Below are 27804 nucleotides of genomic sequence, written 5' to 3' on the forward strand. Positions count from 1 at the left end.
CAATGAGTGATATAAAATAGACACAGATATCAAGGATTTTCTACACTTGGCTTAGGGTTTAAAGGTGAAAAAATCATCTCCACATAAACCATCCGAGATATGGTTATCTCAATCTGGGCCAGTCGTTTACAGTCAGGCAAGAGGCTCGGGAGAAAATAATAAAGAGATTTTCCCTCCTGTTAACATAAAGTGTTATCCAGAGGTAAAGCCAAGGTGAACCAATTAACTAAACACACACCTACCTTCCTTTAGAATTTTTAGACCAGATAGAGAGGTCACCCTACTTTTATAAGGTTGAAAATAACCCCACATGCTTGGTGTCTGGACCACAATCTATTCTGTAATTCAGAAGATGAATTAAATATTCCCTGTCTTCTGTAAGTTCTAGAATAAGCATGATTCCTCAGTACTTTGTGCTTTTAAAAAAACCCTCCACACATTAACTGTAAACCTCTTATTTTAGAAACACCATGACAACTGTTTATATTGATAGAAGCCAAGGTATAGTTTACATAGTAACGTTGATGTTCGTAGCTAAGAAATAAATGTAATTTTATTTTTAGGCTAGTCAGTTGTCAGTTTGCTGTTTTAGGCCTTTAACTGTGAAGGACACATGGACCTAACAATTTAAATAAATTTAAAATGAATTAGAAAAAAATGAGAAAGTAACAAATGTTTCAATTAAAGTCTTTTGCACAATAGGTTTAGATATAAAAAGAATTTCTTCAAAGAATTTTCTAGGTGTCACTTAGAAGCATCCTGTTATTTTTTATTTTTATTTTTATTTTTGGTAACATAATGTGCTGGAGTCCTTTGAATAAAGTTATAAAGTAATTTTAAAAATATATTATATATTTATAATCACTGTAAATCATTCAATAATTTATAGCATATTAATGGAGTGAAATAGAGATAAAAGGCAGTCCACATTCATATTTTCAAGATAGATTTACTTTAGAAGTCAATTGGATTCCTTGCTCATGTTCTAAGTATAGCCATTGTGATAAGACCTGAAAGAAAAGAATATGGAGAACAGTTAAAGGCATGCATTTCACAAAATTTTCCATTCAATAAGCAATTGTTGAGCCCTCAATGACCAAACAAAATACAGCAAACAGGCAGGTTCTCTACCAAAAGCTTTAAGTAAATTTTAATTTAGTTGATAGTATAGAGAAGAAACCCAATTTATAGCAAAGGACAGTCATTGGATGGATTTAATTAAATCACTAATGTCTGAACATAGCCAATTTTTTTAACCATCAACTATACCTCCCACTTTATCCAGTCACATCAGCTATAATAATAACAAGTGTGCCATTTTAAAGTGTCAGTAAAGCCAGGTGATTTCATCAACAAAAACTTTGTGGGCCTATTTGCATCCCAGAGCCCTACGATCATGAAGAGACAGAAGCAGTATTACTGCTTGGCTTGTCTATTTTGAAGAGACTCCATACATAAAACCATAAAAATTTAATAATATGCTCAGTCTTAAATGAGTGGTTTGAAAAACTGTGTGGTAAAGTGCAGAGAAGGAGAATAATCATGTAGGACTGGGGCAGTCAGAAAACATACCCCAAAAGGTAAAGCTGAAATAGGCCTAAAAGATGAACAGGAAAAATACAGAACAATAAGATGGGCAGACATTCAGGTGAGGGAAGGGCATGGGCATGGAAAGCTCTAGATGAGCTTTTTGGGGGATCAATAAATAATGTAACCACTTTAATCAATGATTTATGTAAGGCAACAGCTAGACAAAAGTAGTTCAGAGAGTTCTCAAACAGAGTATAGAAAGTCTTAAATGCTAAACTATGGAATTATAACTATGGGGAAGCATTGAAGGTTTCTGAGTAGAGAGTGGTAGTGGTGAAACCAAAACAGAATGGAAAACAATTTGACAGCAATTTAATAGATTGGGGGTGGGTGGGTAATGGGAAAGGACAAGAATAGAAAGAGAAGGGATACAGTAAGAATGTAGAGAGACAAGTTAGAAAACAATTTTGAAATTAGAAAGAGAGTGGACTAAGGAATACTGAGAGACAACACTGAAAAGAGTTGGCATCTCAGAAGAGGTTAGAGATTATAAGGAAAGAGTTCATTCATCACCAGAACCCTAATCCTTTACACATTAGGTAGATACTAAATAAATGTTCAGTTGAACCAATGATAAGATTTCAAGTCAGGATGACCGAAAGAATGACTTAACAGGTAAAAAGGGAAGTGGTTTAAAGAGAAAGGTTCAGCCTGGCCAGTGTGGCTCAGTGATTGAGCGTAGACCCATGCACCAGGAAGTTGCCGGTTCAATTCCTCCTCAGGACACATGCCCAGGTTTTGGACCCAATCCCCAGTGGGGGGCATGCAGAAGGCGGCCAATCGATGTTCTCTCTCACCGATGTTTCTATCTCTCTCTCCCTCTAAAAATAAATGAAAGAAAATTTTTTTAAAAAAGAGAAAGGTTCACAATATTAAACAAAATTGCTATTGTTCATCTTTATCACTGTGTACACTTTTTCTCTTTTTTTAAATTAATTATTTTTTGTTACAGATGTTTCTCCTTTTACCCCATTGACACCTTCCTCCCCCTCCCTCCCCACCCTGTCCCCAGCTTTGTTGTCCATGTCCATTGGTTATGCGTACATGCATATGAGTTCTGTGGTTTATCTACCCCCATACCCCCTCTTCTGGGGACTGTCAGTCTGTACACTACTTCCACGTCTCTGGGACTACCCTGTTCTTCAGACTGTTATGTCATTATATTCCACAAATAAGTGAGATCATATGATCTATATCTTTCTCTGCTTGGCTTGTTTTGCTTAGAATAATACTTTCCAGGTCCCTCCATGTCGTTTCAAAGGATAAGAGATCTTTCTTTCTTACAGCTGCACAGTACTCCATTGTGTATATGTACCACAACTTTTTTATCCATTCGACTACTGATGGACATTTGGGCTGTTTCCAGATCTTAGCTATTGTAAATAGTGTTGCTATGAACACGGGGGTAAATGTATTCTTTCCAATTGGTGTTTCAGGCTTCTTAGGGTATATTCCTAGAAGTGGGATCATTGGGTCAAATGGCAGTTCAATTTTTAATTTTTGTTTTTAAGGGAATACTTTTATTTATTTATTTATTTATTATTTATTTATTTATTTATTTATTTATTTATTTTTATCCTCACCTGAGGACATTTTCTTTTTTTCCGATATTTTGTTCACATAGAGTGGGAGGGAGAGAGAAACATCGTTGTGCAAAGGACACATCAAGTGGTTGCCACCCATACGACCCAACCAGGGCCGGGGAGAAACTGCAACCAAGGTACGTGCCCTTAGCGGGAACCGAACCCAGGTCTCTCTGGACCACAGGCCAATGCTCTAACCTCTGAGCCAAACCGGCCAGGGCCAATTTTTAACTTTTTGAGATAACACCATATTGTTTTCCACAGTGACTGCCCCAGTCTTTATTCCCACCACCAGTGTACCGGAGTCCCCTTTTCTCCACACCCTCGCCAGCACTAGTAGTTTGATAATTTGTTGATGGGGGCCATTCTGACAGGTATGAGGTGATACATCATTGCTGTTTCAATTTGAATCTCTCTGATGATTAGTGATGTTGACCATTTCTTCATATGGCTCTTGGCCATTTGTGTGTCCTATTTGGAGAGGTGTCTATTTAGCTCCTCTGTCCATTTTTTAATTGGGTTCTGTCTCCCTTTTGTTGAGCTGTATGAGTACTCTATATATTTTGGAAATTAACCCCTTATCTGATGTATGGGGTTATGCTCTCCCATACAGTGGGTTGCCTTTCCTTTTTGATGCTTTGTTCTTTTGCGGTGCAGACACTTTTGTGTACACTTTTTCTAAGTGTTTCCCTAAATCAATTCCTAGAAGTAGAAATTCTGTATCATGGAATATATGCATTTTACACATTTTATGCCAGTGTAAGTCACCTAAAAGAAAATAATAGAAGAAATACAGTGATAGGTATTAGATCAATAAGCTGAAAAGAATTAAATGTGAGTCAAAAATTAAATCTCAAAATGCACTTGACCTCAACATGCTTTTAAAGCAATCTTTTATCTGTTTTTCTAAAAAGAAAATCAAACCAACACCACTACCATCACCCAGTACACATAAGACCATCACTACCACATCCAAGCCATACAAATTGCCTACACATATGCCCCAAATACATCTTTAAAACACTTACCTAAGATGTAAGCAGCCACTAATTTTTGATTCACACTTAAGTGGAGGTAGAGAGGCACCAGCGATTCTACATCCCCCAATGTAGGAAGCATCAGAGCTACAATGCACACCACTCCCAGGAAGACAGTTAGTAAACTAGGTCCTGAGGAGACAGTTCTGTTTTCTGTAAAAAGACAAAAGTCCCTGAGCTTGCTTCTAAAAACAGATTAGACAAAAATTTGTTCACATATACTATCCACCACTCAACAGGATTCTGATTTTGTCTAACTTCTCTAACTCTTTCTCCATCATTCCCATTCCATGGGGACTTATCTGCTAAACTTATCTGGAAGTCCATAACTTCCCTGAGTCATTACAGGATGAAATGTTGAAATGGCATTGTGAGGTAGTGAGTTCCTATTAAAAAGTTACCATCCTTCTCCTACACACACTCTTCTCACCGTAATCAGTAGAACATGTTTGAGCATGTATCAATTGTGTATGTTTATAAATTATATGCACAAATACTGTCCTAATAAGTTTAATATAATACAAGTAGAATTTTAAAATGATGGGCTAAAAATAGACATTGAAATTGTGGCATTTTGTTCCTGTACCCTAATGGATGGCTTATGTGTACTTGTTTCTGAAACACAGTGCATTAGAGCTCCACTACCTTCTAGGAGCATCTTAGGTAGGTCTCCAGGCAAGTTTGGTCCTAATAACCGAAGCATCCTTCTATCAATTTTGAAAATGTGAAGGCAACAAAAAGGCACTACTTGAGTGTTTTAAAGCTGCCTATGAAAACTCTTGCCCTCTGCTCTACCCCCATTTACAGCAAAGAAGTAAGAAAGCAGCAGAAACAATATCTGGCAAATATTATTCTGTGTGAAGTAAACCAGTCACAAAAGGACAAGTACAGCATGATTCCACTTATATGAGGTGTCTAAAATAGTCAAACTCAAAAAAGCAGAGAGTAAAATGGTGGATGCTAGGGGATGGGGGTGTTTGAGATGAAAGTTTCTAATCAACGGGCATAAAGTCTCAATTATACAAGATGAATACAGTCTAGAGATCTGCTATGCAACATCGTGCCTATAGTTAACAATAGTGTGTCATTGGCAAATATGTTCCCCCATACAGAGGGTTCCCTTTTCATTTTGTTGATGGTTTCTTTTGCTGTGCAGCTTTTTAATTTGATGTAGTCCCATGTTTATTTTTGCCTTTGCTTTTTTTGCCCTAGGTGATTTATCAGTGAAAATTCTGCTACGTGAGATGTCTAAGATTTCGCTTCCTATGGTTTCTTCTAGGATGTTTATTGTTTCATGACTTGCATTTAAGTCTTTTATCCATTTTGAGTTTATTCTTGTGTATGGTATAAATTGTTGGCCTAGAGTCATTTTATTGCATGTAACTGTCCAATTTTCTCAACACCATTTATTGAAGAAACTATCTTTACTCCATTGTATGCTCTTGCCTCCTTTGTCAAATATTAATCGAGTGTAATATCTTGGGTTGGTTTCTGGGTTCTCTGTTCTGTTCCACTGATCTATATGCCTGTTCTTGTGCCAGTACAAGGCTCTTATTATTACAATGGCTTTGTAATATAATTTGATATCCTATATTGTGATCCCTCCTACTTTGTTATTTTTTTTCAAGATTGCTGTGGATATTTGGAGTCCTTTTCTTTTTTCTTTCTTTTTTCAGTTCATATGAAATTTTGGAGTATTTGTTCTAGATCTGTAAAATATGACATTGGTATTTTAACAGAGATTGCACTAAATCTATAGATTGCTTTGGGTAAAAGGATATGCCATTTGACCCAATGATCCCACTTCTAGGAATATGTCTTAAGAAGCTTGAAACACCAATCAGAAACAATATATACACTCCTATGTTCATAGCAGCACCACTTACAATAGCTATAATCTGGAAACACCTCACGTGCCCATCAGTAGATGAGTGGAGAGAAAAAGCTGTGGTACATATATATACACAATGAAATACTATGCAGCTGTAAGAAAGAAACATTTCTTACCCTTTCAGATGACATGGAGGGATCTGGAGAGTATTATGCTAAGCAAAATAAGCCAGTCAGAGAAAGACAAGTATGACATGATTTCATTTACATGTGGAATCTAATGAACAAAATAAACTGATGAACAAAATAGATCCAAGGACATGGAAGCAAGGAACAGACTGACAAACTTCAGAGGGAGGGGGGTGGGAAGAGACTGGCCAAATAACTTATATGCATATATGCATAACCCAGGGACATAGACAATAGGCTGGGGTGGGGTTGGGAGCAGGGTGGAGGAGGTCAATGGGGGATAAAAGGAGCAACATCTGTAATATTTCAACAATAAAGATAATTTTTAAAAAACAGGCCAGTTTGCCTGAGCGGTTGGAGCGTCGGCCTGCGGACCAGAGAGTCCTAGGTTCGGTTCCCGCTAGGGGCATATACAAAAAGTAAATAAATAAATAAATAAACAATATTGTACACTGAAATATTTGTGAATAGGGCTGATCTCATGTTAAGTGCTCTTACCACAATAAAATAAAATTTATAAAACATTTATTATCAAGCTTGCTATTCTATAGTTCTCAGCGTATATGTATAATATTCATACCCATCTTTTTAAGAAACTCATTAATAACATTTTCTGTTATATGAATTTTTCCACTACCCCTTCTTTCATGAAAACGGATAGTTAACAGAAACACAAATGAAGGTGTAAACAAATTCAAATTTTATACCTAAAAACAGGTCTTAGTTAATAAATGAAGTATCTTTATATTTATATTTTTTGCAAAGATATGTTTTCAAGGAAAACATTGAAGACAATTACACTGCTCACTGCAAACCCACAATAAAGATAATTTCAAGGAATCTTTAGTATTTAGAAAAATTCCAAAAATATTTGCATAAATGCTCAAAATTATTCAAAACGAAAATAGCTCTTTCTTTTAATCCTCACCTGAGGACATGCTTAGAAAGAGAGGAAAGGAGAGAGAGAGGGAGAGAGAGAGACAGAGAGAGAGAGAGACAAAGAGAGAGAGACAGAGACAGAGAGAGAGACAGAGAGAAACATCAACGTGAAGAACATCAATCAGTAACCTTCCATATGTGCCCCAACTGGGGATCGAACCTGCAACCCAGGTATGCACCCTGACCTGGAATTGAACTGGCAAACTTTTGGTGCACTGAACAATGCCCAATCAACTGAGCCACTCACTCCAGCTGAGTAGAAAATAACTCTTTTTGTGATTGTTGTAAAAATTTTATATGGAGCCCTGGTTGGTTTCACTCAGCAGTTGGAGCTTTGGCCCACAGACCAGAGAGTCCTTGGTTCGGTTTTTGCTAAGGGTACGGTACCTCAGTTGCAGTTTGTCCCCAGCCCAGGTTGGGGTCCTGTGGGTGGCAACCACTCAATGTGTCTCTCTCACGTGGATGTTTCTCTCTCTCACTTCCTCCTTCTCTCCCTCCCACTCTATCTGAAGATAAAAGCAAAAAAAAAAAAAAGTGTCCTTGGGTGAGGATAAAAAAAAAATTGTATAGATATAGAAATCATAAATGTTCCTATGTAATCACATCTTCCTGGAAATAACACTATTCACAGCTTGGTATAGATCCTTTCAGGTTTTATTAATGCCTATATAAACATGTAAAAAATGTTATGTAAATGGGACTATAATATTCCTATAGTTCTATATCTGCTTTTTGTTTTCCCACTTAGGAATATATTTGAACCTATTTCCATGTCAATATATAACTATCTATCACTCTATCAGATCCTTGTAAATGCCTGACTGGCATCCATCTCACAAATATTTCTAATTTAATTAATCCCCAACTGATGGACTTTTAGGTCATTTTCAATCATTTATTGTTATAAACAATAATAAAAAGCCTAATTTTCTTACACCAGAGGGCACTGACTCAGACATTGCAAAGACATAGTTCATTATGAAACATGTTTCCATAATTGAGACAACCCCGCTAAAACAAACCCACTCAGCTGCATCTTTTTAATAACCTGGGCTGTGGTATTTTGTAAAAGTATGCTTTGTGGATTTATCTTAGTTAACTTTCTATTATATATATTTATATTTATGTGTATAGACAAGTCCTGGAAAGTTCCCTGTTAAAAAATTCTAATTTTTACTGCCTCACAATACATTTAAAAATCCAAATATTTCATGAGCATAGCCTTTGACCATTTTCCAGCTAGCTCAAAGAGCCTCACAACAATATTGTATTTATAATATGTCTAATAAACACTTTCCAAGCTAAAGACATGAAAAAATAATACCACTTCAAAACTTAAGAGGGAAGGGAAGTAGGGGTAAGGGAAGAGATAAACCAAAGAACTGATATGCATATATGCATAACCAATGGACACAGACAACAGTGTGGTGAAGGAGAAGAAATGGAAGAAAAAAAGGAGGGACATTTGTAATACTTTCAATAACACAGATAAATTTTAAAAAGTATGTAACATAAAATAACTGAAACAAAAAACAAAAAAAAAAAAAACAATCTTAATTTGTTTCAACATTTTAGTTCAGAGATACTTAATGAAAATCCTTAGAATTCTATATACTTGATACTACAAATAATTCACTATAGTCATGTTTTGGTCAACTACGGTGGCACATACAACTGTAGTCTAATAAGATTATAATGGAGCTGAAAAATTCCTATCACCTAGTGATACTGTACTCATTACAGTGCCATAACACAACACATTACTCACGTGTTTGTGGTGCTGCTGGTGTAACCAAACTGACTGCACTACCAGTCATATAAAAAGTATAACATATACTTATGTACAGTATATAGTACTTGATAATGATAATAAACAATGATGTTACTAGCTTCTGTATTAACTAAACTTATATACTTTTAAATCATTATTTTACAGTATACTTTTTCTACTTACAGAGTTTGCTGTAAAACAGTATGCTATGCTATGCAGGCAACAGCAACCTCATAGGTCTTATGTTTTCCATGTCTTTTTATTGCATTATTATCTCTGGTGCTTGATTTACTCTCGTGTTGTTTTGTGCAGAAACACACTGTACAGGTTTGTAGCTTTAGAACAATGGGCTATACCATATGGCCTTGATGTGTAGTAGACTATCCCATCTAGGTTTGTGTAAGTTTACTCTATGATGTTTGAACAATAAAACTGTCTAACAACCCATTTTTCAGAATGTATCCCAGTCATTAAGTGCCACATGACTGTATTAAAATAATAAACAAGAGAAGTTAAAAGTATCACTTTGTCAACATAGACTGAATCAGTCACCATTACCCTGTATTAAAGAAGAAAATTTTGCTCTGGCCGGTTTTGCTCAGTGGTTAGAGCTTCAGCCCGCAGACCAATGAGTCTCCGGTTTGATTCTGGTCAAGGGCAAGTACCTCACTTGCAGTTCATCCCCAGCCCTGGTCACGTTTGTGCAGGAGGCAACCAATCAATGTTGCCTCCTCATATCAATGTCTCTCTCTCTCTCTCTCCCCCCTCCCTTCTACTCTATCTGAAGATAAACAGAAAAATATCCTCAGGTGAGGATTTAAAAAGAAAAAAAGAAAATGTTACTCAATTCCATATGAGAAACATTAATAACATTAATGTAACTACTCAGAAACAGGACATATTGGCCAAGACTGTATATGGAACTTTACAGTTGTATCAACCTTGCTCTAGCAGGTGTGGGGAATGTCCGGCCCGAGAGTCACATAAGTTCCATGTAATCAGTACCATCTAATATCACACACCTCATAAAATTAGCCTGACCAAACATAGCAGGCTGATTTTCAAGTTAATAATTTTGTATGGCCCTCAAATGATGTTATAAATATTCAAATGGCCCTTGGCAGAAAAATGGTTTCCCACCCCTGTATAATTGTGATATCTTACTTCTACTTCCAGGAATATTTTATACAGATACAAAGAAATGTATATATTATTTTTCCTCTTTCTAACATGAATGATAACAACTGTACACACTATTTTGCACCTTTCTTTTTTCACTTAATAAAAGTTAGAAATGACTCCCATATTGGTACATAATCACTTCCTTTTCTTTCAAAACTGGATAATATTTCATTTGCAGTGGAAAACTTGTAAGAAAAAGAAAACAAACTCAACAGACCCTACACCAAATAAGTCCAGCCTTCCTAGTGTAGCCCATGCATACATTTCCCATGTAATTAGTCAGCCCTTGTATTCACAGGTTCCATATCAATAGATTTAACAAACCACTGATTTGCAGTTGAAGGATGCATAACCCATGGATACAAAGGGCCAAATAAGGCACATGAGCACCTGCTGATTTTAGTATTTGGGGCAGGGGGAGGCAGCGTCCTGGAGCCAGTCACTGTCAGATACAAAGGGACGATTGTACTCCTGCCAAGGACATAATGGCGAACAATATAAATAAGAGACCTGCTTTCATTGAGCTTCCTGACAAGGATGACTTAGAGATATATTTTTTTAAAACAGGGATCACCACATGTTATTCCAATATCACCTACTTTCATTTATTTATCTAATCCAATTTTACAATTAGAAGAATACTTTATTACATTTCAGATACCAAAGAATCACTATAAAAAGAAAGTAAGAATAAAATGCTCAATTAATGCACATTGCAATTATTTAGCCTTTCAGGATAATTTTTCACCAGAATTCTAATACATTTAAATATAAAAGAGGATAAAAATATAACTAAACTTTTCACTCTTATTATTCTTGGTGATTAAACTGATCTGTTAAAAACAAATGAGCTCCAATGACCATTTTACTTTAAATTATGAATTTAACATGAAAAACAAATATTCATTATATGGCCTTTCTTGTTCTACAGAAGGCATTTTAAAAGGGGAATCTTGTATTTCATAAATATTTATAAGTCAACTTAATTTTGATCTAAGGTCAAAATGACATTTGACAGAGGGTCTCTTTCAGCTTCAAAATAAGGAAAGCTGGTCCTGTCAGTCAATAATAGTTTCTGGGAAGAAATCAATCTACTAGCTACTATCTAGTCCTTAGTCCTGGTATCTCCAGAAAATCTCCCTACATGGACTGAAAAGCCTTGACTACAGAAAAATCAAAGAGGCATTACTCCCTATGTTATCAAAATAAACAAGCTAAGATGAACAAATTGATAGGTATTTGGCAATTTCAAGGACAGCTGCTATCACATGCATATATCACTATCAACAAGTTTCCATGTTTTTCTATGAAAAAATTATCTTCCTTCTCTTATAATAATAGGGTTGGAGGGAAATAATGAGAAGTTAAAAAGGAGGGGGAAAGACAAAGAGTTGAAGATGAGAATAGTGTCAATGTTGAAAGAATGTATCATAACACTTCTGAATATCTAAGCTGGAAGGAAAGAGAAATGGAAAGGGATCACATTAATAGCCCACAGGGGATATTATAATCTACTTAGTTTAATTAAGTTCAATTTTAATGGGATTTTTTCAAAATAAATGAACAGTGCACCAAGCTTGGCGTATTGCCAAACACAATCTCTCCTTCTTTGAACTAATTAAATGAAAAGGATGAAGGAAAGTCACAGAAAGAAAAGTATATAATTGCCAAATTTTTCTAGCTTTATGAAGTACAGTGCCTGCATTTTCAGGTTTTACAGATTTTAAGGTTATGGCATCCTCTAGTCCTCTCCTCTGAAAGTCCAGCTCTAGGCCTTGGGTTCAATTTTAGGTACCTGATCTCTAAGTTCTGTTTCAAAGTAGTTGATTAGGTTTAAAGCAACAGATTATTTTTCTAGTAATTATTCTTAACTCCTTGATTATTTTAAAGCTAGGAATGTGTAAGACCTTAAAAGGGCTTTTAAAACAACCCACAATTACCTGGTTGAAAAGACTGCTCAAAAAATAAGCTTTTGCTTAATGGTTCCTTTATTCCTTTTTCCTCTTCTTCCTTTTGTTGTTCTTTTGCAGAAGGGAGAAGAGTAGCCACAACCTCTTTCCTTCCTAGAGCCTTTCTCTGGCTTTGCTCAGAAACTTGGAGACGGAATTTGTCTATAACACCATAGTGACAGGATCGAACATCTCTATGACGAATCACACTGAAAACATTAAAAAATAACAAATGCTGTTTAGGTTTTTGGGGACCTGTTAAACAGAATTCAGCAAGAGATTCCATATAGTAAAACAGTATTGACTGACTATAACCAAATACTCAAATACAGAAATTTGCTAATGATGCTTTTTAAAAAATCACAGTATAACCCAATAGGAAATGGGTACTGTTAAAATATTTGATAAAAGCACAGACTCTAAATCATAGAATAAAAGTCTTAAGTAAAAAATAATGGGTAGCCTGGCCGATGTAGCTCAGTGGTTGAGCGTCGACCCATACTCCAAAAGGTCACCAGTTCGATTCCCAGTCAGCGCACATGTCCAGGTTGTGGGTCAAATCCCCAGTCAAGGGACATGCAGGAGGCGGCCAATCGATGTTCTCTCTCCTTCCTTTCTTTCTATAATCAATAAAGGAAAAAAAATTAAAATAATGGGTAAAAACATTCCTTTTGGCAATGACACTTTTTTTCTGGATATTCGTGTGCAGTAATCTTTACTAAATAAGAAATATGAAATTGCCCTGGCTAGTTTTCTCAGTGGTTAGAGCATCGGCCTGTGGACCGAAGGGTCACAGGTTTGATTCCTGGTCAATCAAGGGCACTTTACCTGGGTTACAGGTTCAATTGGGGTTGAGCAGGCCACAATTAATCAATGTGTCTCTCTGACATCTCTCTCTCTCTCTCTCTTTCTCTCTCTCTCTCTCCTTCCCTCCCTCCCTTCTATGCTATCTAAAACTCAATGGAAAAATATCCTTGGTTGAGGATTAACAGCAACAACAAAAAGATATATGAAATTGTTTCTTTCCCCACAACAGTTTCATAGATTTCTATTGCCACTTATTGTTCAAGTAACAAACCTCATCCTAGACTTAAAATTGAAATCCATGAATGCAGTAAAAATAAGCATTTGCATAGATAAGCCATTCTGGTCAATCCAACAGAAGGCTAACAATACACTTCTGTATTTCTCTGAAGAGAAAAAGTATAAAGCACTTCAATTTTTATAAATGCTATCTGCAATTCCATATATTTTACTTTGTTCTTAACAAAGAACACAGAACAATTAGGTCAGAAGGTAACACATTTATTTGGCTAAAGACTATATTTCTTTGGAATAGTCCTTGCTTATTTTGGACTGAATAAAAATCAAAAGAAATGTGCAAAAACACATCCTTAAAGATACATAATTTTAAAGCTTTAAGTGTATTCAAAAGAAAGTGCTTCGGCTTCTCATTCTCCCAGAAAATTTAAGCAAATACAGTTTACTTGATGGCTTAAACTAAGGCCTGGTCAATGGATACATCTGGTCATCACCAGTTCTAAAGTGAAAATTAAATATGAACAGCTTGAACAAACAATCATTTATCTGACACTTTAAGAATAAATTATCTGGAAGAACTCAGACGACTTTTACAGATAAGTAGTTATGCACTTGCTTCCTGTTTGTATAGATTAACTTCCAAGCTTATTAGCTGAATCATTTCAGATGAACTTATATTCTGAGGATGTAGTATTATGAGTTTCCCAAAGTCACTATAATAGCAAGATGTTCCAAATAAATTTCTTATTATAGCTAGAGAAATTTAAAGGAATAAGTTAAACTTTACCTTCATAAATGTCCATTATGACTAAAAGCACAACAATGAGGAAATGTTCACAGAAATATTAACACACATATCAGTTCCAACATAATGAAATATTATTATTTGGTTGACCTGTTTAGAATCTATTAGAAACTTCACAATATTTTTTTTCTTTTAATTAAACTTATTGGTGTGACATTTGTTAACCTAACTGTATAAGTTTCAAGTGTATAATTCTATAATACATCATTTGTATATTGTATTATGTGCACCATCCAAAGTCAAATCTCCCATCACCATATATTTGACCCCTTTTACCCTTTACTATCCACCCCCCCCACCCAGAATTTTGATAGACTAAAACTTTTAGCAAAAACCCAAAGTATAATAAATGCTTATGTGGAAACAGCTTCAAGAAAAAATCTTTTTCAAGTTAAACACATAAATTTTAACACACTTAAAACATGTTACCAGGAAGTGATTGGGACTTACATATCCACACAACACTGAGGCTTTACTGCACCTGCAGCATCAACGACAACATACTTATTTGGAGTAGTACACAAAACTGAAAGAAAAAGTCACAATGACCATTAGTGTTTTTTTAAAAATTAGTTTCTACAAGTAAAAAATTAGTAAGGACTAGTTAAAATCCATCAAATAGACCTAGGGAACTCACCTTTAAACTTTAAGGCAAACTCATAGGGATTATATAAAGTCAACACTTGCTTATGTGTTGACTGGTCATCTGCATAAAATATTAGCTCCGTGGGAAACACAAAAACAGGAAGATTTCCTTCCACTAACTCTAACTGTCTTTTTTGTTGATGCATTGGCACTGAATCCCCTTTGCTGCAGCTTCTGTTTTTACAGTCTCAAATCTATTTTGGACTTTTCTTAAAGTCAGTTAAAAATTCCAAAGCATTTTGGCAATCTAGAAAGAGAAGAGAGAAAGAAAACCGAATGATACCTGTTTTCATTTGTTGTTCCACCACAAAAAACATGTTTAGCAAGCATTAAAACAAACTCCCCATTCCTTTTACCATGCTTTTTAATTTTTCCTCTAGCTTACTTACACAGCTTTTACCAAGCTTTACAAATAAATTTATACATGTTCTATTCACATTCAAAATTCCAACCTATGATAAATAACATTAATACTTGAATGAAAGAATAAAGGCTTTGTACCTCAAATTAATCACCCCCTTTCAAAGAGATGAAATCAAAGAAACATTTTTTTTAAACCTCAGATTTTTAACAAATATTTTTTCTTTATTGATTTCAGAGAGAGAGGAAAGGAGGAGAGAGAGACAGAAACAATTATGAGAGAGAACATCGATTGGCCACCTCCTGCATGCCCCCAATGGGGATTGGGCCCACAACCTGGGCATGTGCCCTGACTGGGAATCAAACTGGTGACCTCTTGGTGCATGGGTCAACGCTCAACCACTGAGCCGCACTGGCCAGGCAGATTTTTATATATTTTTTTAAATATTTTTATTGATTTTTTTTTTTTTTTAGAGAGAGAAAGGAATGGAGAAGGAGAGAAAAATATCCAAGTGAGAGCAGAATATCAATTGGCTGAACGCCCCGCTCCCTACCAGGAATCAAACCAGCAACCTTTCCATGCACTGACCAGTGCCCAACCAACTGAGTCACACCAGCCAGGGTTAACGCATCTGTTATTCACATTAGTCTTCTCTAGCTTTATATAAGTTGTTGCTTTATATTTCCCTTAAATTTAACAATACTAAATTTAAAATACTGGAGCAGAACAAAATCAGATTAAAATAAATTTTTAGATAAAATTATCATAACATGAAAATCACCATTTAAACTATTTTAAAGTGTACAATTCAGTTGAGTTTTACAACATATTTACATTATGGTTGTACAACCATCATTACTATCTAATTTCAGGACATTAGTATCACCCTCTAAAAGAAACTCCATAAGCATTAAGTAATCACTTCCTATTCTCCCTTCCCTCTATCTTTTAACAACCATTAATCTACTTTATTTTTCTATGGATTTGCCTATGCTAGGCATTTCATATAAATGGAATTATACAATATACAGCACAGATGTTTGATGGCAAGGTTTATCCTTGGTGTCAAAATTAAACCTCAGATTTTTAAAAATTAGAATAAAGTAAGCATTCTCACCACCAACTTTATGTGAGCCAATCAGAATTCTTAAAAACTAAAAAATACAAAACAAAGTAAGTTTCCATGGTTTACAGGAGAAAAACATGAGAATCACTTTTGCACTCATCTCAACAATACTCTAGTTAGTACCTTCAGGCAGCATGGATGGGAGAGTTCTTTTTATCTTTTTTCTACCAAAACCCAAGATTAGCAAAAATGTCTGGAAGGGAAGCTGAATATCCAAACTTGCTAAGCAGTCCATAAAGTTTTCTATGAAAATTCAAAGTCATTAAGTAGGCCTTGGCATGCAAGTGGCACTGTGCCTCTCCACCTACATCAAGTGAACAGAATTTGTGAGAGTTATTTTTTTCCAACTTCAAAAACCTTTCTGGATTCCTTCTAGAATTCTTGAATATGTTCTAGACAGTTGTAACTAGCAGAAATCTGACTGTCTGATAAGTGCAATGTTTCTGCATGTATTTCCTAATCCAATTTCAAGCAACATTATTTAGCTTGTACCCCAAGTATAACTTTCTCAAATAAAGTACAAAGCTAAAATGTACAATCACAGAAAATGTCTGATTTTCACACTGTAGATCACACCTTTAAAATAAGCCATAAAGTCCAGCCGATGTGGCTCAGTGGTTGAGCATCAACCCATGCACCAAAAGGTCACTGGTTCAATTCCCAGTCATGGCACATGCCCAGGTTGTGGGCCTGATATCCAGTGGGGGGCATGCAGGAGGCAGCTGAACAATGTTCTCTCTCTTCAATGTTTCTATCTCTCTCTCCTTCTCACTTTCTCTCTCTAAAAATCAATAGAGGAAAATAAATAAAATAAAATAAGCCATAAAACGTTTAATATCTTGCATTCAAGTTCTCATATATTCAAAGATAAAGATAACAAATAATTAATTTTGGTTTTACCAGCTACTGGAGCACAGGTGCTCTGATTCTGATTAAAGCCTTTCCAACTTTTGTCAAACAGAATGCTGTATAGTTATGTATGCAAATTTTTGTCCTTTTCTTTCAGCTGAATGTTTATTATATACCTGGCCCTATGTCAGGAGCTGCATAAAGATACAAAGATAAGTAATGCACAGGCCCTGTCCTCAAGGAACTCAAGTCTCATTGATAAAACAAAATAAATATTTAAGCTACCTCTATTATAATGCATACTATTGTATATGAAGTACTAGGGGATTAGAAGACTACATGAATAATTCTACCTGGAAGACAGGCCAGGAAATGGCATTTGAGGTAGTCCTTAAAGAAAAAAAGGATACACACTTCTGTGTTGGGGGTGGGGGTGGAGATAGGTAGGGAGGACATTCAGACCCAGGAAACAACAGCATAAGCAAAGGCACAAAAATGTGAAGGTAAAGAAGAATGTTGAAAAGATCAGAATCCAGTCCCTGGCCCAGTAGCTCAGGTGGTTGACATGTCACCCTAATACACCAAAATTGTAGTTGGATCCCTGGTCAGGACATATACAAGAGTCAACCAATGAATGCATAATTAAGTGGAACAACAAATAGTGAAACAACAAATGGATGTTTCTCTCCTCTAAAAAAAAAAAAAATCAGAACATAAAAAAATACTGTGTTACAAAAAAAGGTCATAATCCACACTCTCCCAGATCATCATGCTACTTTATGTCCATATATTTCATAGCATGCATGTAGCTCATAACAGTGTTGTTTTTTACTGAGCTAAAAGGACCTATTGACATTTTTATTTGTAATAATACTTAACATTTGTATAATTCATAAGAAATTTGAATCTTTTTTATTAACCACATATACTGAATGAATTAATATATGTAAAACTGTTAGTTTGTTGTTATTATTAAATTAGAAAGAGACCAGACTAAAACATAAAATGTCAGTAGGTCTCCTGCTTCCTAGTCCAGTATTCTTTCTGCTATACCAAAGTAACTGTCTATTTCAATAAAACAAAACTAAGATTATTCTGAAAAGCATCTGATTAAATAATTCTAATTTTGAGTTTTTATTTGCCATAAATGTCTTTCTTTCCCTAAAAACCATACACATTTGTATTTGGATAATGTACTCTCAGAGTTTGGTATCTTATTTTTTTTCAATAGAAAATAATAAGCTCTATAATTACTTTCTTATTAAGCTTGGCTAGTAGGAGTAGAACATTCAAATTTGGAATCACTAAATAAAATTCAATATCTCATTCTAAAACTGTTAGGATGAAAATTTAGCTTATGATAAAAGGTGGAATCTCTGATTTGTAGAAGATAGTTGAATTTGTCCCCCACTCCTTATAAAATTCCAAAATTTTATTAGGGCAAATTCCAAATGTATCAAAGATTTAAATGTAAAGAAATAAAACACTAGAAAGAAACCGTGGGAAATAATTTATTTTTTTATAATCTTAGGTTTTCTAACAACCAGAAACCAAATATATATATTCAATTATATAAAAACTTTTAAAATTCTGTATGGCAAAATACTTTTTAAGCAAAGCCAAAAGAACATTTCAATTCATATCATAGGCAATGTCATTTTCCTGCTATACAGATAGGATCTACAAATCATTACAAAATATAAAAATGAGCAAACACTCGCCCTGGCTTGTTTGGCTCAGAGGTTAGAGCGTCAGCCTGTGGACCAAAAAAAGGGTTGAAGGTTTGATTCCTGGTCAAGGGCATGTACTTGGATTGCAGGTTCAATCCCAGGCCCCGGTCTGGGTCTTGTGGGAAGCAACCAGTCAATGTGTCTCTCTCACATCAATGTTTCTCTCTCTCTCCCTCCCACTCTATCTGTATCTAAAAATCAATGGGAAAATATCCTCCAGTGAAGATTAACAACAACAAAAAAAGAGCAAACACTACAATATTTTATAGAAAAGGACATACGGATCATTCTTAAACTTATAAAAGGTTGTGTAACCTCACTCATAAGAGAAATACAAACTAAAGCTATACTGATATAAATGTTTTAACCTGCCAGATTGGCAAAATCAAAAAGTTAATGTTAAGAACATGGGAGCAATCAGGCATGTTCTTAACATTGCTGACATGGATATAAATTGGCACATCCACTATACCTGCCAAAATTAAATGCACATACCCTCAAATCTAGAGATTCTACTTCTAGGAATTTATCTGGTATAAATAGTCTTCCTGTGTTTAAGAGTGTATGGGAACGTATTTTTGGTTTTGCTTTTTTTCGGCACTAAGGATTAGATAAAGTGTATGTGAAACACTTAATAAGAGCTAGTTGTTGTGTCAATAGCATAAGATTGGAAACAGCCCAACTGTCCATTAATAGTGGGTTCATTAAATAACATATGATATAGCCATTTGCTGGGATACCAGATATCTGTCAAGAATAAAACGGAAGCTCTTTGTGTAGTGTGCATTTGTGCTGATCTTCAAGTGGAGCATTAAGTGAGAAAAGCAAGGTGCAATGCAGAGTGTAGAGCACGATGTCATTTGTATGGAAATGGGAGATAAAAGAATATGTAGACATATTTTCTTGTATATGAGTAAGTATCTCTGGAAGGATAGCCAGTGTCACCTCTGGAATGATAGCCATGGTTGCCCTTGAAGAGACAAACTGAGTGGCCAGGGACAAAGGTGGGAGAGTTTTCTCCGGACACCTTTTTGTATATTTTTTAATTCTGAATACTATGAATACCTATTCAACATTTTTTAAAAAACATGTTTTTATTGATGTTTTAGAGAGAGAGGAAGGGAGAGAGAGATAGAAACATCAATGTAAGAGAGAAACATAGATCAGCTGCCTCCTGCACACCCCCTGACCAGGAATTAAACCAGGACTTCTCATGGGACGATGCTCAATCTAATGAGCCACATCTGTCAGAACAAAAAAAAAGAATTTTTTTTTAAATATCAAATTACAGAATTCTTGTGGGGTCTAATTTGAAAAAGGTGCCAGTTTTGAAACATAAGAATAAATTAGAAATAATGTGTGAAGAATCCCTTTTAATTGTATTTCCAATTTATGATCCCTTAATAACATTGAAAACCTTAAAACTGTGTGTAAAATAGAATGTTTTCAATTATGTAAAATAATTTTTCTGTGCAACAAACCCATTGCAATGAGAAAAACAAAGGTTTATTTAAGATTACTTGCAAGCTTAGGAAAATGTAAAACTTGTTATAATGAAGGATAAGATGGTTTATAAATCTAACCAGGAAGTTCAAATTAACCACACAGAACAAGTGTTAAACTCTTGGTTCTAACCTTAAGGAGAAGTTAGTAGTCATAGGTCAGAGTAGAAATTTTACTAGCTTTATATATTGGCTTAGTAGAATTTTTTTTTTGTTTTCATTTAGAAGCTTTCTCTTTACTAGTTGAATATGTACACATTTTCCCACAAATCATGAACAGGCTATCTATCCCCTGGTCACTTACCTTAAGTGTTTAACTATTTTGGGGCAGTTTATTATTTCTTTTCATATCCCTGTTTCTATTTCTCACTTATCTTGGCTAAGAGATAAGTTGCTTCCTAAACTCCAACCAGTGGAAATTAGGGAGGAATTAGTACCAGGTCACCAGGGCAATATTAGAGACTCTGCCAGCAAACCTAATGAAGCTAACACCTCCCTTTAACTGATGGATTTCTGGAAACTAACACTTTCTCTTCACTCCAGTCCATATTGCAAAATGTTAAGGTGCAAAAATTCTGGGGAGAGATAATATACTAAGCCAATAGAACTTTACTTCAAATTTGTTTATAAGGTTGCTTTCATAGAAGCATGCACAGAGTCAAATAATGTTAGCTCCTGACCCTTCTCATGTTACCACTGAGGAAAGCAGGTCCAGAGTGAGTAAGGGACTTACCAGGATATTGGTGGCAGGAGTCTGGTCTCCAGACTCACACTTCCCTATACAGTCATCATCTCCTTTGTGTCTCAATTCAAAAGTCCTGCCTCCCTGATGCTGACATCCATGCATGCCTTCATCTCTATAAAATGTCCCTGCTTTTCCAGTGTTCTTAAAGGATGATCCAAAATTCAACTCTTGATATGTTTCCTTATCAGTTTTATAAAGAAAATATCAAGAGACAATTTCACATACTAAGTTGTGCACACTTCCTTTTTCTGATTGTGAAAGAAAAGCTATGGCTGTCAGTAAAGGTTCATTAGGGCATTAATAAGCAAGGTTTATCTTATTTGTTCTCTCTGGACACCAAAATTTTCCTCATTCTTCAAAGCCTAGTTCAAATTCCCTCTCCTTGCAGCCTTCTTCTACTACCATGATTTACATGGATCTCATTAATTTTATTACATTACTTTTAATGCACTTACTGTATAGATTGGCTATTTTGACATATGTTTTGTGTGGATTAATTTTGACTCCCCAGACTTCAGGTATAGTGCCACATTGCTTTACTATTTTTTGTTTGTGTGTTTTTTTTTTTCCCTGCCCTTCATATACCCAAACTCACTGTTAGGCTCTTAGCAGATACTGAGCTTATCAGTTAACCTATAGGTGTCTACTAATAACTGTCTCCTTCATCAAGTAACACTTCTTCCCCATAGCTGAACACACTTCATCTGAAGACAGGCAAAGGATCCCAATTATAGGAACAGTAAATTTATAGTGGCTACTTGCCATAGGTTGGGATAAGAGAATAGACAATCAGAACTTCCAGCCTCCTCTACCTCCCCCTTCCCTCTCTTCTTTCCATCTCCCTCCCATCAGCTCCTCTGGCTCTTCCATGCCCAACTGGGCCAGCAGTGTTTAGAAATCTGAGGTTCCAACATACTCCCATACCTTTGGCCATACAGAGAAACAGTGCAGCTGGGAGCTGGTGTTACAGGAAACTACTTTGTCTTTTTCCTCCGCACTAAAGGCACAGAAATGCAATCCCGAATGAAATTTGAAAGAAAACCCTATGTATGTACACCACCTTGTGACCAGTTTGCAAACTACTCTCTCATCACAACAAACAAACAAACAAACAAACAAGCAACCTGAACACACTGAAATCCTCACACATACTTTATACCATCAGTCCAGGGAGACTAGTGTCCCCAAAATATGATTATTTTCTGTTTCCCTCACTTTGGATTGACCAGAAGAAGAAAAAGATGAGACACTAAGATAAACAGGGGAGTTTCAATATATTTTTCTACTATCAACTTAAAACTTGACTGTTAAAGACCACAAAAATCACTTTAAAAGCATATTGTCATTTGCCCCTCCTTTTTTGAGAAGAGGCTGCAAGAAAAATAAAATGAAATAAGTGAAACTTAGATATTCTTATGCCGAAGTGGTTCAAAGTTTGAAACAGTTAGGAATGATCCAAAGTACAGACTTCCCCAGAAACTAGTGACCCATTTGCTTGGCTTCAAAGCCAGCTACTTACTACTTGTCCCTGGCTCTTGTGTTTACTCTGATTAAGGATCCTAGCTCCACCCCTGAGGCCTGAACCCTTTTATCTGGGCACAGAGGCTATCTTCTTTCTCCATACTTGGTGCAGTCCTTGCCAATGCCAACTAAATACAAAATAGTTAAGAGAAATAAGTTATTTTGCTTTACTCTCAATGGCATTAAAACCTCTACTTCCTTCTCATTTCATAAACTCAGTTCTCTTCCTCCTTGAATTTCCAGTATTGCCTACTGGGATTTTTAATGGCTGATCTATTCCTAAAGTCAACTCTTATACAAGTGATGTTATAATATTCACTTTATATTTTTTAATGATCCAATGCTCAATATTAGACAATTTTGCTTTCATAAATTTGCTAGGTTTTTTGTATAATTTGATATCTTACTAATGGGACCAAACGCTATAGATGATATGTCTGTCATGTTAAGCTATTACATATTTAAGATGTAAAGTTGAGTAGTATTTAAAAAATAAGGATAACCCTGGCCGGTTTGGCTCAGCAGTTAGAGCATTGGCCATGGACAAAAGAGTCTCGGCTTCAATTCTGGCCAAGGGCATGTACCTCAGTTGCAGTTCATCTGAAGCCCTGGTCGGGGTCATTCAGGAGGCAGCCAACTAATGTGTCTCTCTCTCACATAGATGTTTCTTTCTCTATGTTTTTCTCTCCTTCCCTCCCTCCCACTCTATTTGAAGATAAATGGAAAAATATCCTTGGGTGAGGATTAATAAATAAATAAATACATACATAAATAAATAATAGGATGCTCTCCTGTGTTGTCTTTTTAAAAACATTTCTTTTAAGCTAGCTATTTCCAACATTTGTTTTACAATATCCCAATATGTCTTCAGCTACTTCAAGATGTATGCGCAGTTCTCAAAGCAAAATCCTTATTAATTCATTATATAAAATATATATGTTGCTACATATAGTACTCTCAGAAGTTCCAGAATCACAAATTCATTCAACAAACATTTACTGAGCACTTATATACCAAGCACTGTGCTAAGCTATGTGGAGAAAAGATGGAAACATTGTCTCACCCTTCAAAACTCTGTCTAGCAGGGAAAACAGATACACATAGTTGTTAGGATATGATGTAGCAAGTGTTAAAATGCTGGTAGATATAAAATGCTCTGGGAGCATAAAGAAAGTAACAGTGCCTTAAATAGGAGCTTGCAGTAGGATGGAGAATTCCAGGAAGAATATGTGTAGAGACATGAAAAGGATTCTTAAAATTAGCTTTGGCATTGCATATGGTTGAAAAATAGTATGAAAGGGGGAGTGGCAAGAGATAAGCCTGGAGAGGTAACCTGGAGGCAGATGGAGATAAAACCTGTAAGCCAAGTTTGGGGGTTTCAACTTGATTCTGGATGCCAGTGTTTCTCAATATGTGGTGCTGGAACAGCAGCAGCAGTTTCACCTGGTAATTTGTTAAAAATGCAAATTCTTGGGTCCCACCCTAGATCTACTGAATCAGAAAGTCTGGGGTGGGGGCCCTCCAGATGATTCTGATGCATACTACACTTTGAGAACCACTGCTGCAGGCAATGGGAAACCTCCATAAGATATTAAGCAGGGAACTGACTGGATAAGATCTGAAGTAGGAAGCTGGTTGCCACTGACCAGTCAAGCACAGCACCTGACTCCAGAGTAGCCATAGTGAGAAAAAAAAAAATGTTGAATGACAGTGGCATGGAGAGATGGTGACGGCCTAGACTAAGGTAGTAAGGATGGGGAAGAAACAGATTTTAGAGATGTTTTGCAGGTGGCCCAAGTTTTATCAGGAGACTAGGAAAGATTCATACAAAGGTGTTACTGAAATGGTTTTTATATAAAAGCACGCTGTACTCTGGTTGAATGTGTTGACCCACTAGATGTTTTAAGAAAAAAATGGTCCACATAGACCATAGAATAAAGGAAGGTCAGGAGCAATTTCTATTTGTTCCCATAGTGTCAAGAACAAAGGGTACATGAGTCTTCCGGTCTGCTTGGCAGTTCTACTCACTGTAAGTTAGTAAACTGGCATTCACATATAAATCTTTTGTGAGTTTGGTTAGTGTGAATCAATCCCTGAGACTGATGAATAATTTCTGGATGTGCTGGAAAAATTAAATTTAAAACTCTGAAAAGTTATAAAAAAAGACATTGAATGTTCTGATGATCTAACCAAGGTACTACCAAGTTAGGGCCTTGTTAGAGCCACCTTCTTTTTATTCTGACTTTACCACTGATCACACTGCCCACTTACTTCAGGGAAAAAAAAAGGTTGTGCCCTGGCCGGTTTGGCTCAGCGGTTAGAGCGTCGGCATGTGGTCCTGAGAGACCCGGGTTCGGTTCCCGCTGAGGGCGCGTACCTCAGTTGCAGTTTGTCCCCGGCCCTGGTTGGGTTGTGCGGGTGGCAGCCACTCGATGCGTTCCTTTCACATCGCTGTTTCTCTCTCTCTCTCTCTGTTCCTCTCTCTCTCCCTCCCACTCTACCTGAACAAAAAATGGAAAAATGTCCTCGGGTGAGGATAAAAAAAAAAAAAAAAAAGAGGTTGTAATGAGTGAAGGAATAAGATTTTTTATTATGCCATGAAGGTAAGAAATTCAAGTGGAATTGTTATTTCTAATTTTGGAGGCAGGATTTAGCTGAGGCAATCTTCAATTTTGTGATGGAGAGGAGAATGAGAAAGAGTTACAGGTCAACCTATTCAATAATTTCTATTTCTATTAAGACTCTGGATACCTCACTCACTGCATGTTCTTTTAGTTTATACCAATATCTTGGTTTATTTGACCATCTGATTTTGGCCAAGAATAATTCCCAATCAAAAACTGCACTATTTTATGGAACTGGAGAACTCTAAAAGACCCTGGAGAGTAAAACAAAACTTTAATATTACAGATGAGGAAATGAAGGGCCTCAAAGAGTGAATCACTGAAACTGTTTATTATAGGGCAAAATTCTCCAGAATGCTACAAGGTGGCAAAACAAGATTAAGAGCAATACTGATAATCTGCTCCTTTAAGTTCTTTTTATTTTTTTTTTTAATTTTTTATCCTCATCTGAGGACATTTTTCCATTTTGGTTCAGATAGAGTGGGAGTTAGAGAGAGAGAAACATCAATATGAAAAGGACACATCGAGTGGCTGCCTCCCGCAAGACCCAACCAGGGCCGGGGACAAACTGCAACTGAGGTACATGACCTTAGTGGAAACCAAACCCAGGTCTCTCTGGACCACAGGTCGACTCTCTAACCACTGAGCAAAACCGGCCAGGGTTGTTCCTTTAAGTTTTAGACAAGATTTTAAATTCCTCTATTTTCCATGTTAAACTTTTTAAAGCCAGAAAAAGAATAGCAAATTACTTATTTTATTGAGCTATTTAGAGGATGGGGAAGCTTTTCTTGTAGTTTCCTGTTTCACATTTTCAGGAATTGTAGTTAAATGTGAAAGTTTCATAAGAAAAATATATAACTTGGGGAGAAAATGTGCAGGAACAATTTAAGGGGAGAAATATGCATTATTTTATAAACTATTTGTTCTATTTTCGCCTATAAAGGGGTAACTTTATACTGAATATCATACATTATATTTAATTGTATATTTAAGGGAATCTATCATAACTACTCCTCACAGATTTGCAAAATTCTGCATTTTTAAATATCCTGGTATAGTAAACACCTTATTTTGAGAGTTCTAGAAATGCTTCAAAAACTAGTTTAAATTCACATCCTGTTTGGGTATGTAGACATGAACAACTTGAAAGGCACATTTGGTTCCATTTTTCAAACTTCCAACTACTTTATACTAAATATACCATAATCTAAAACTTGGTGTCCACTCCATATACAATATCCTGTGTATATATATAGCATTTTACAGTCACAGAGATTTCCCAGCATTTACAGGCAACATTGACAAGATTTTCATAATCAAAAATATATTAAACCCCATGGTAACTTGCCTGAAAAAAATAGTTTTCCCTGTCTGAAATTCACATTAACAATGTAATGCATTCCTAAAGAACAGGACTGCCTTTTAGCCAAGATCCAAAGGACCAAATGTTTTCAGGTTTGTGTCGATCTCATTTCCTTTCAAAGGTCAAAAATCTGTGACTGTTTTCATCTAATATTTACCCTCTCGCTCCCCAACATGAGAAAGCTCTTCGAATCTACTGGTGCAGAAAAGCTACTACATTCTGAAGAGGACAGATGTCAGTTTCTTTACCGAGAAGGGGAAACCGTAGAACATTGATTAAGGGCGGGAGGGCAGGAGAGAGGGTATCAAACAGCACGTCCGAGGACTTCAGCTCCACCTGATTGGGTTGGGCCCAGCTTTTCCAGCCCCCATCCCCACACTGGCCTGCTCCATGTGAAACAGGTCATGTGAGCCTGTTTACAGCCGAGCAGCTGGTGCAACCATCAGGATCCGTGCGGAGGTCCTGGAAGGGGGAGCATACAGGCCACATATCCCTTACAACCCCCACCACTATTCCAAGAAGGCTTTAGCTCTCCCTCCCTGCCTCCCCTTTCTTCTCCCTCCAGCCACCCTGGGACCACTCGCTCCAGCCCCGCCAATTTCCTTCGAGTAGCTCAGTGAGGGAACCAGCAGGGCTGGAGGAAGAAGGAAAGGCAAAGACGGTGTCACCCCGAAAAGAGAATCAACTTCTCTCCCCCAGCCCCCAGAGTCGCATCCCCAGGGTAACCGAACTCTGTTTGGCAGGCACAGCGAGGATCCCGAGCCTGCTGCCTCTGCCTGTGCACAAAAGACACACACACGAGCAGGCCAGACCCTGGGCTGGGATCCGCGTACTGCAGGGCAACTGATAGAGATGGAGCGGAAAGAACCCCATCAGATTCCTTCTTTGCACCTCCCACCCGCATCCCGGCGCCACGGAACCCTGCTGTCTGTCACTGAGCCAAGCTCGGGGTTTGGGGACTTCTCATTCTTTCCACAGGGTCTCTTGGCAACGTAACTTCCAAGTTTTCCCGAAGTCGGAGGAAGTGAGTGACGGGACAGTAGGGGACTCTCACCTGGGCAACACCGGCTCCTAAGAAAGCAGCTGCGACTGCTCCTCCAGTCCTTTGTCAGCGTCTCTAGGTTGCACTGCCTGCTGGGATACCGGAGGACTCAAATGCCACCTCTCTCCGCCCTCGAGGATGAGAGCTAGTGTTGGGGGCGGGGTGGGAAAAGGGAGAAGAGGTGGAGCCGGGGACGGGGCGGAGCTGAAGGAGGGGCTTCCTTACTGCCACCTGGCCTCTGGGGTTTCTTCCTTCTCTGTACTCCAAACTTCCTTCTCTGTCTTTGACCTGTCTGTCCCCTTCCCTCCCTTCCTAATGCTGAGGAGACTGGAGAGTCTTACAGAGGTGCCATCTGCCTTTGCACTTCTTACACAATCACC

At 36.7% G+C, this 27804-nt stretch overlaps 1 protein-coding gene across 4 annotated transcripts; it reads right to left on the minus strand.

Annotated features, from left to right (window-relative positions):
* Positions 1 to 328: 328 nt before the first annotated feature.
* On the minus strand, positions 329 to 27561 carry MOSPD1 (motile sperm domain containing 1). Of its 4 annotated transcripts, none has more exons than XM_036271431.1 (6): positions 27437 to 27561; positions 14554 to 14808; positions 14367 to 14442; positions 12062 to 12279; positions 4202 to 4363; positions 329 to 1010 (listed from the first exon to the last, which is right to left on the minus strand). In XM_036271431.1, exons 2-6 carry the CDS (start codon positions 14705 to 14707, stop codon positions 979 to 981), a joined length of 642 nt encoding a protein of 213 aa, XP_036127324.1. In that variant the 5' UTR covers positions 14708 to 14808; positions 27437 to 27561; the 3' UTR covers positions 329 to 978. The 4 variants fall into 4 exon arrangements, with proteins under 4 accessions (XP_036127324.1, XP_036127325.1, XP_036127326.1 ...); XM_036271432.1 differs by lacking the exon at positions 27437 to 27561 and adding an exon at positions 22394 to 22523; XM_036271433.1 differs by lacking the exon at positions 27437 to 27561 and adding an exon at positions 16172 to 16332.
* Positions 27562 to 27804: the final 243 nt, after the last annotated feature.

Source organism: Molossus molossus, unplaced genomic scaffold (genome assembly GCF_014108415.1).
Source record: "Molossus molossus isolate mMolMol1 unplaced genomic scaffold, mMolMol1.p scaffold_m16_p_2, whole genome shotgun sequence".
Classification (NCBI taxonomy): Eukaryota; Metazoa; Chordata; class Mammalia; order Chiroptera; family Molossidae; genus Molossus; species Molossus molossus.

Coding starts and splice junctions, on each gene's coding strand:
- MOSPD1 (XM_036271431.1), bottom strand. CDS start 14,707: ATGCATCAACAAAAAAGACAGTTAGAGTTAGTGGAAGGAAATCTTCCT. Junction 12,280..14,366: donor CCTCAGTGTTGTGTGGATAT/GTAAGTCCCAAT, acceptor TAATGTTTTCAG/TGTGATTCGTCATAGAGATG. Junction 4,364..12,061: donor TGAGCAGTCTTTTCAACCAG/GTAATTGTGGGT, acceptor GTCTTTTTACAG/AAAACAGAACTGTCTCCTCA.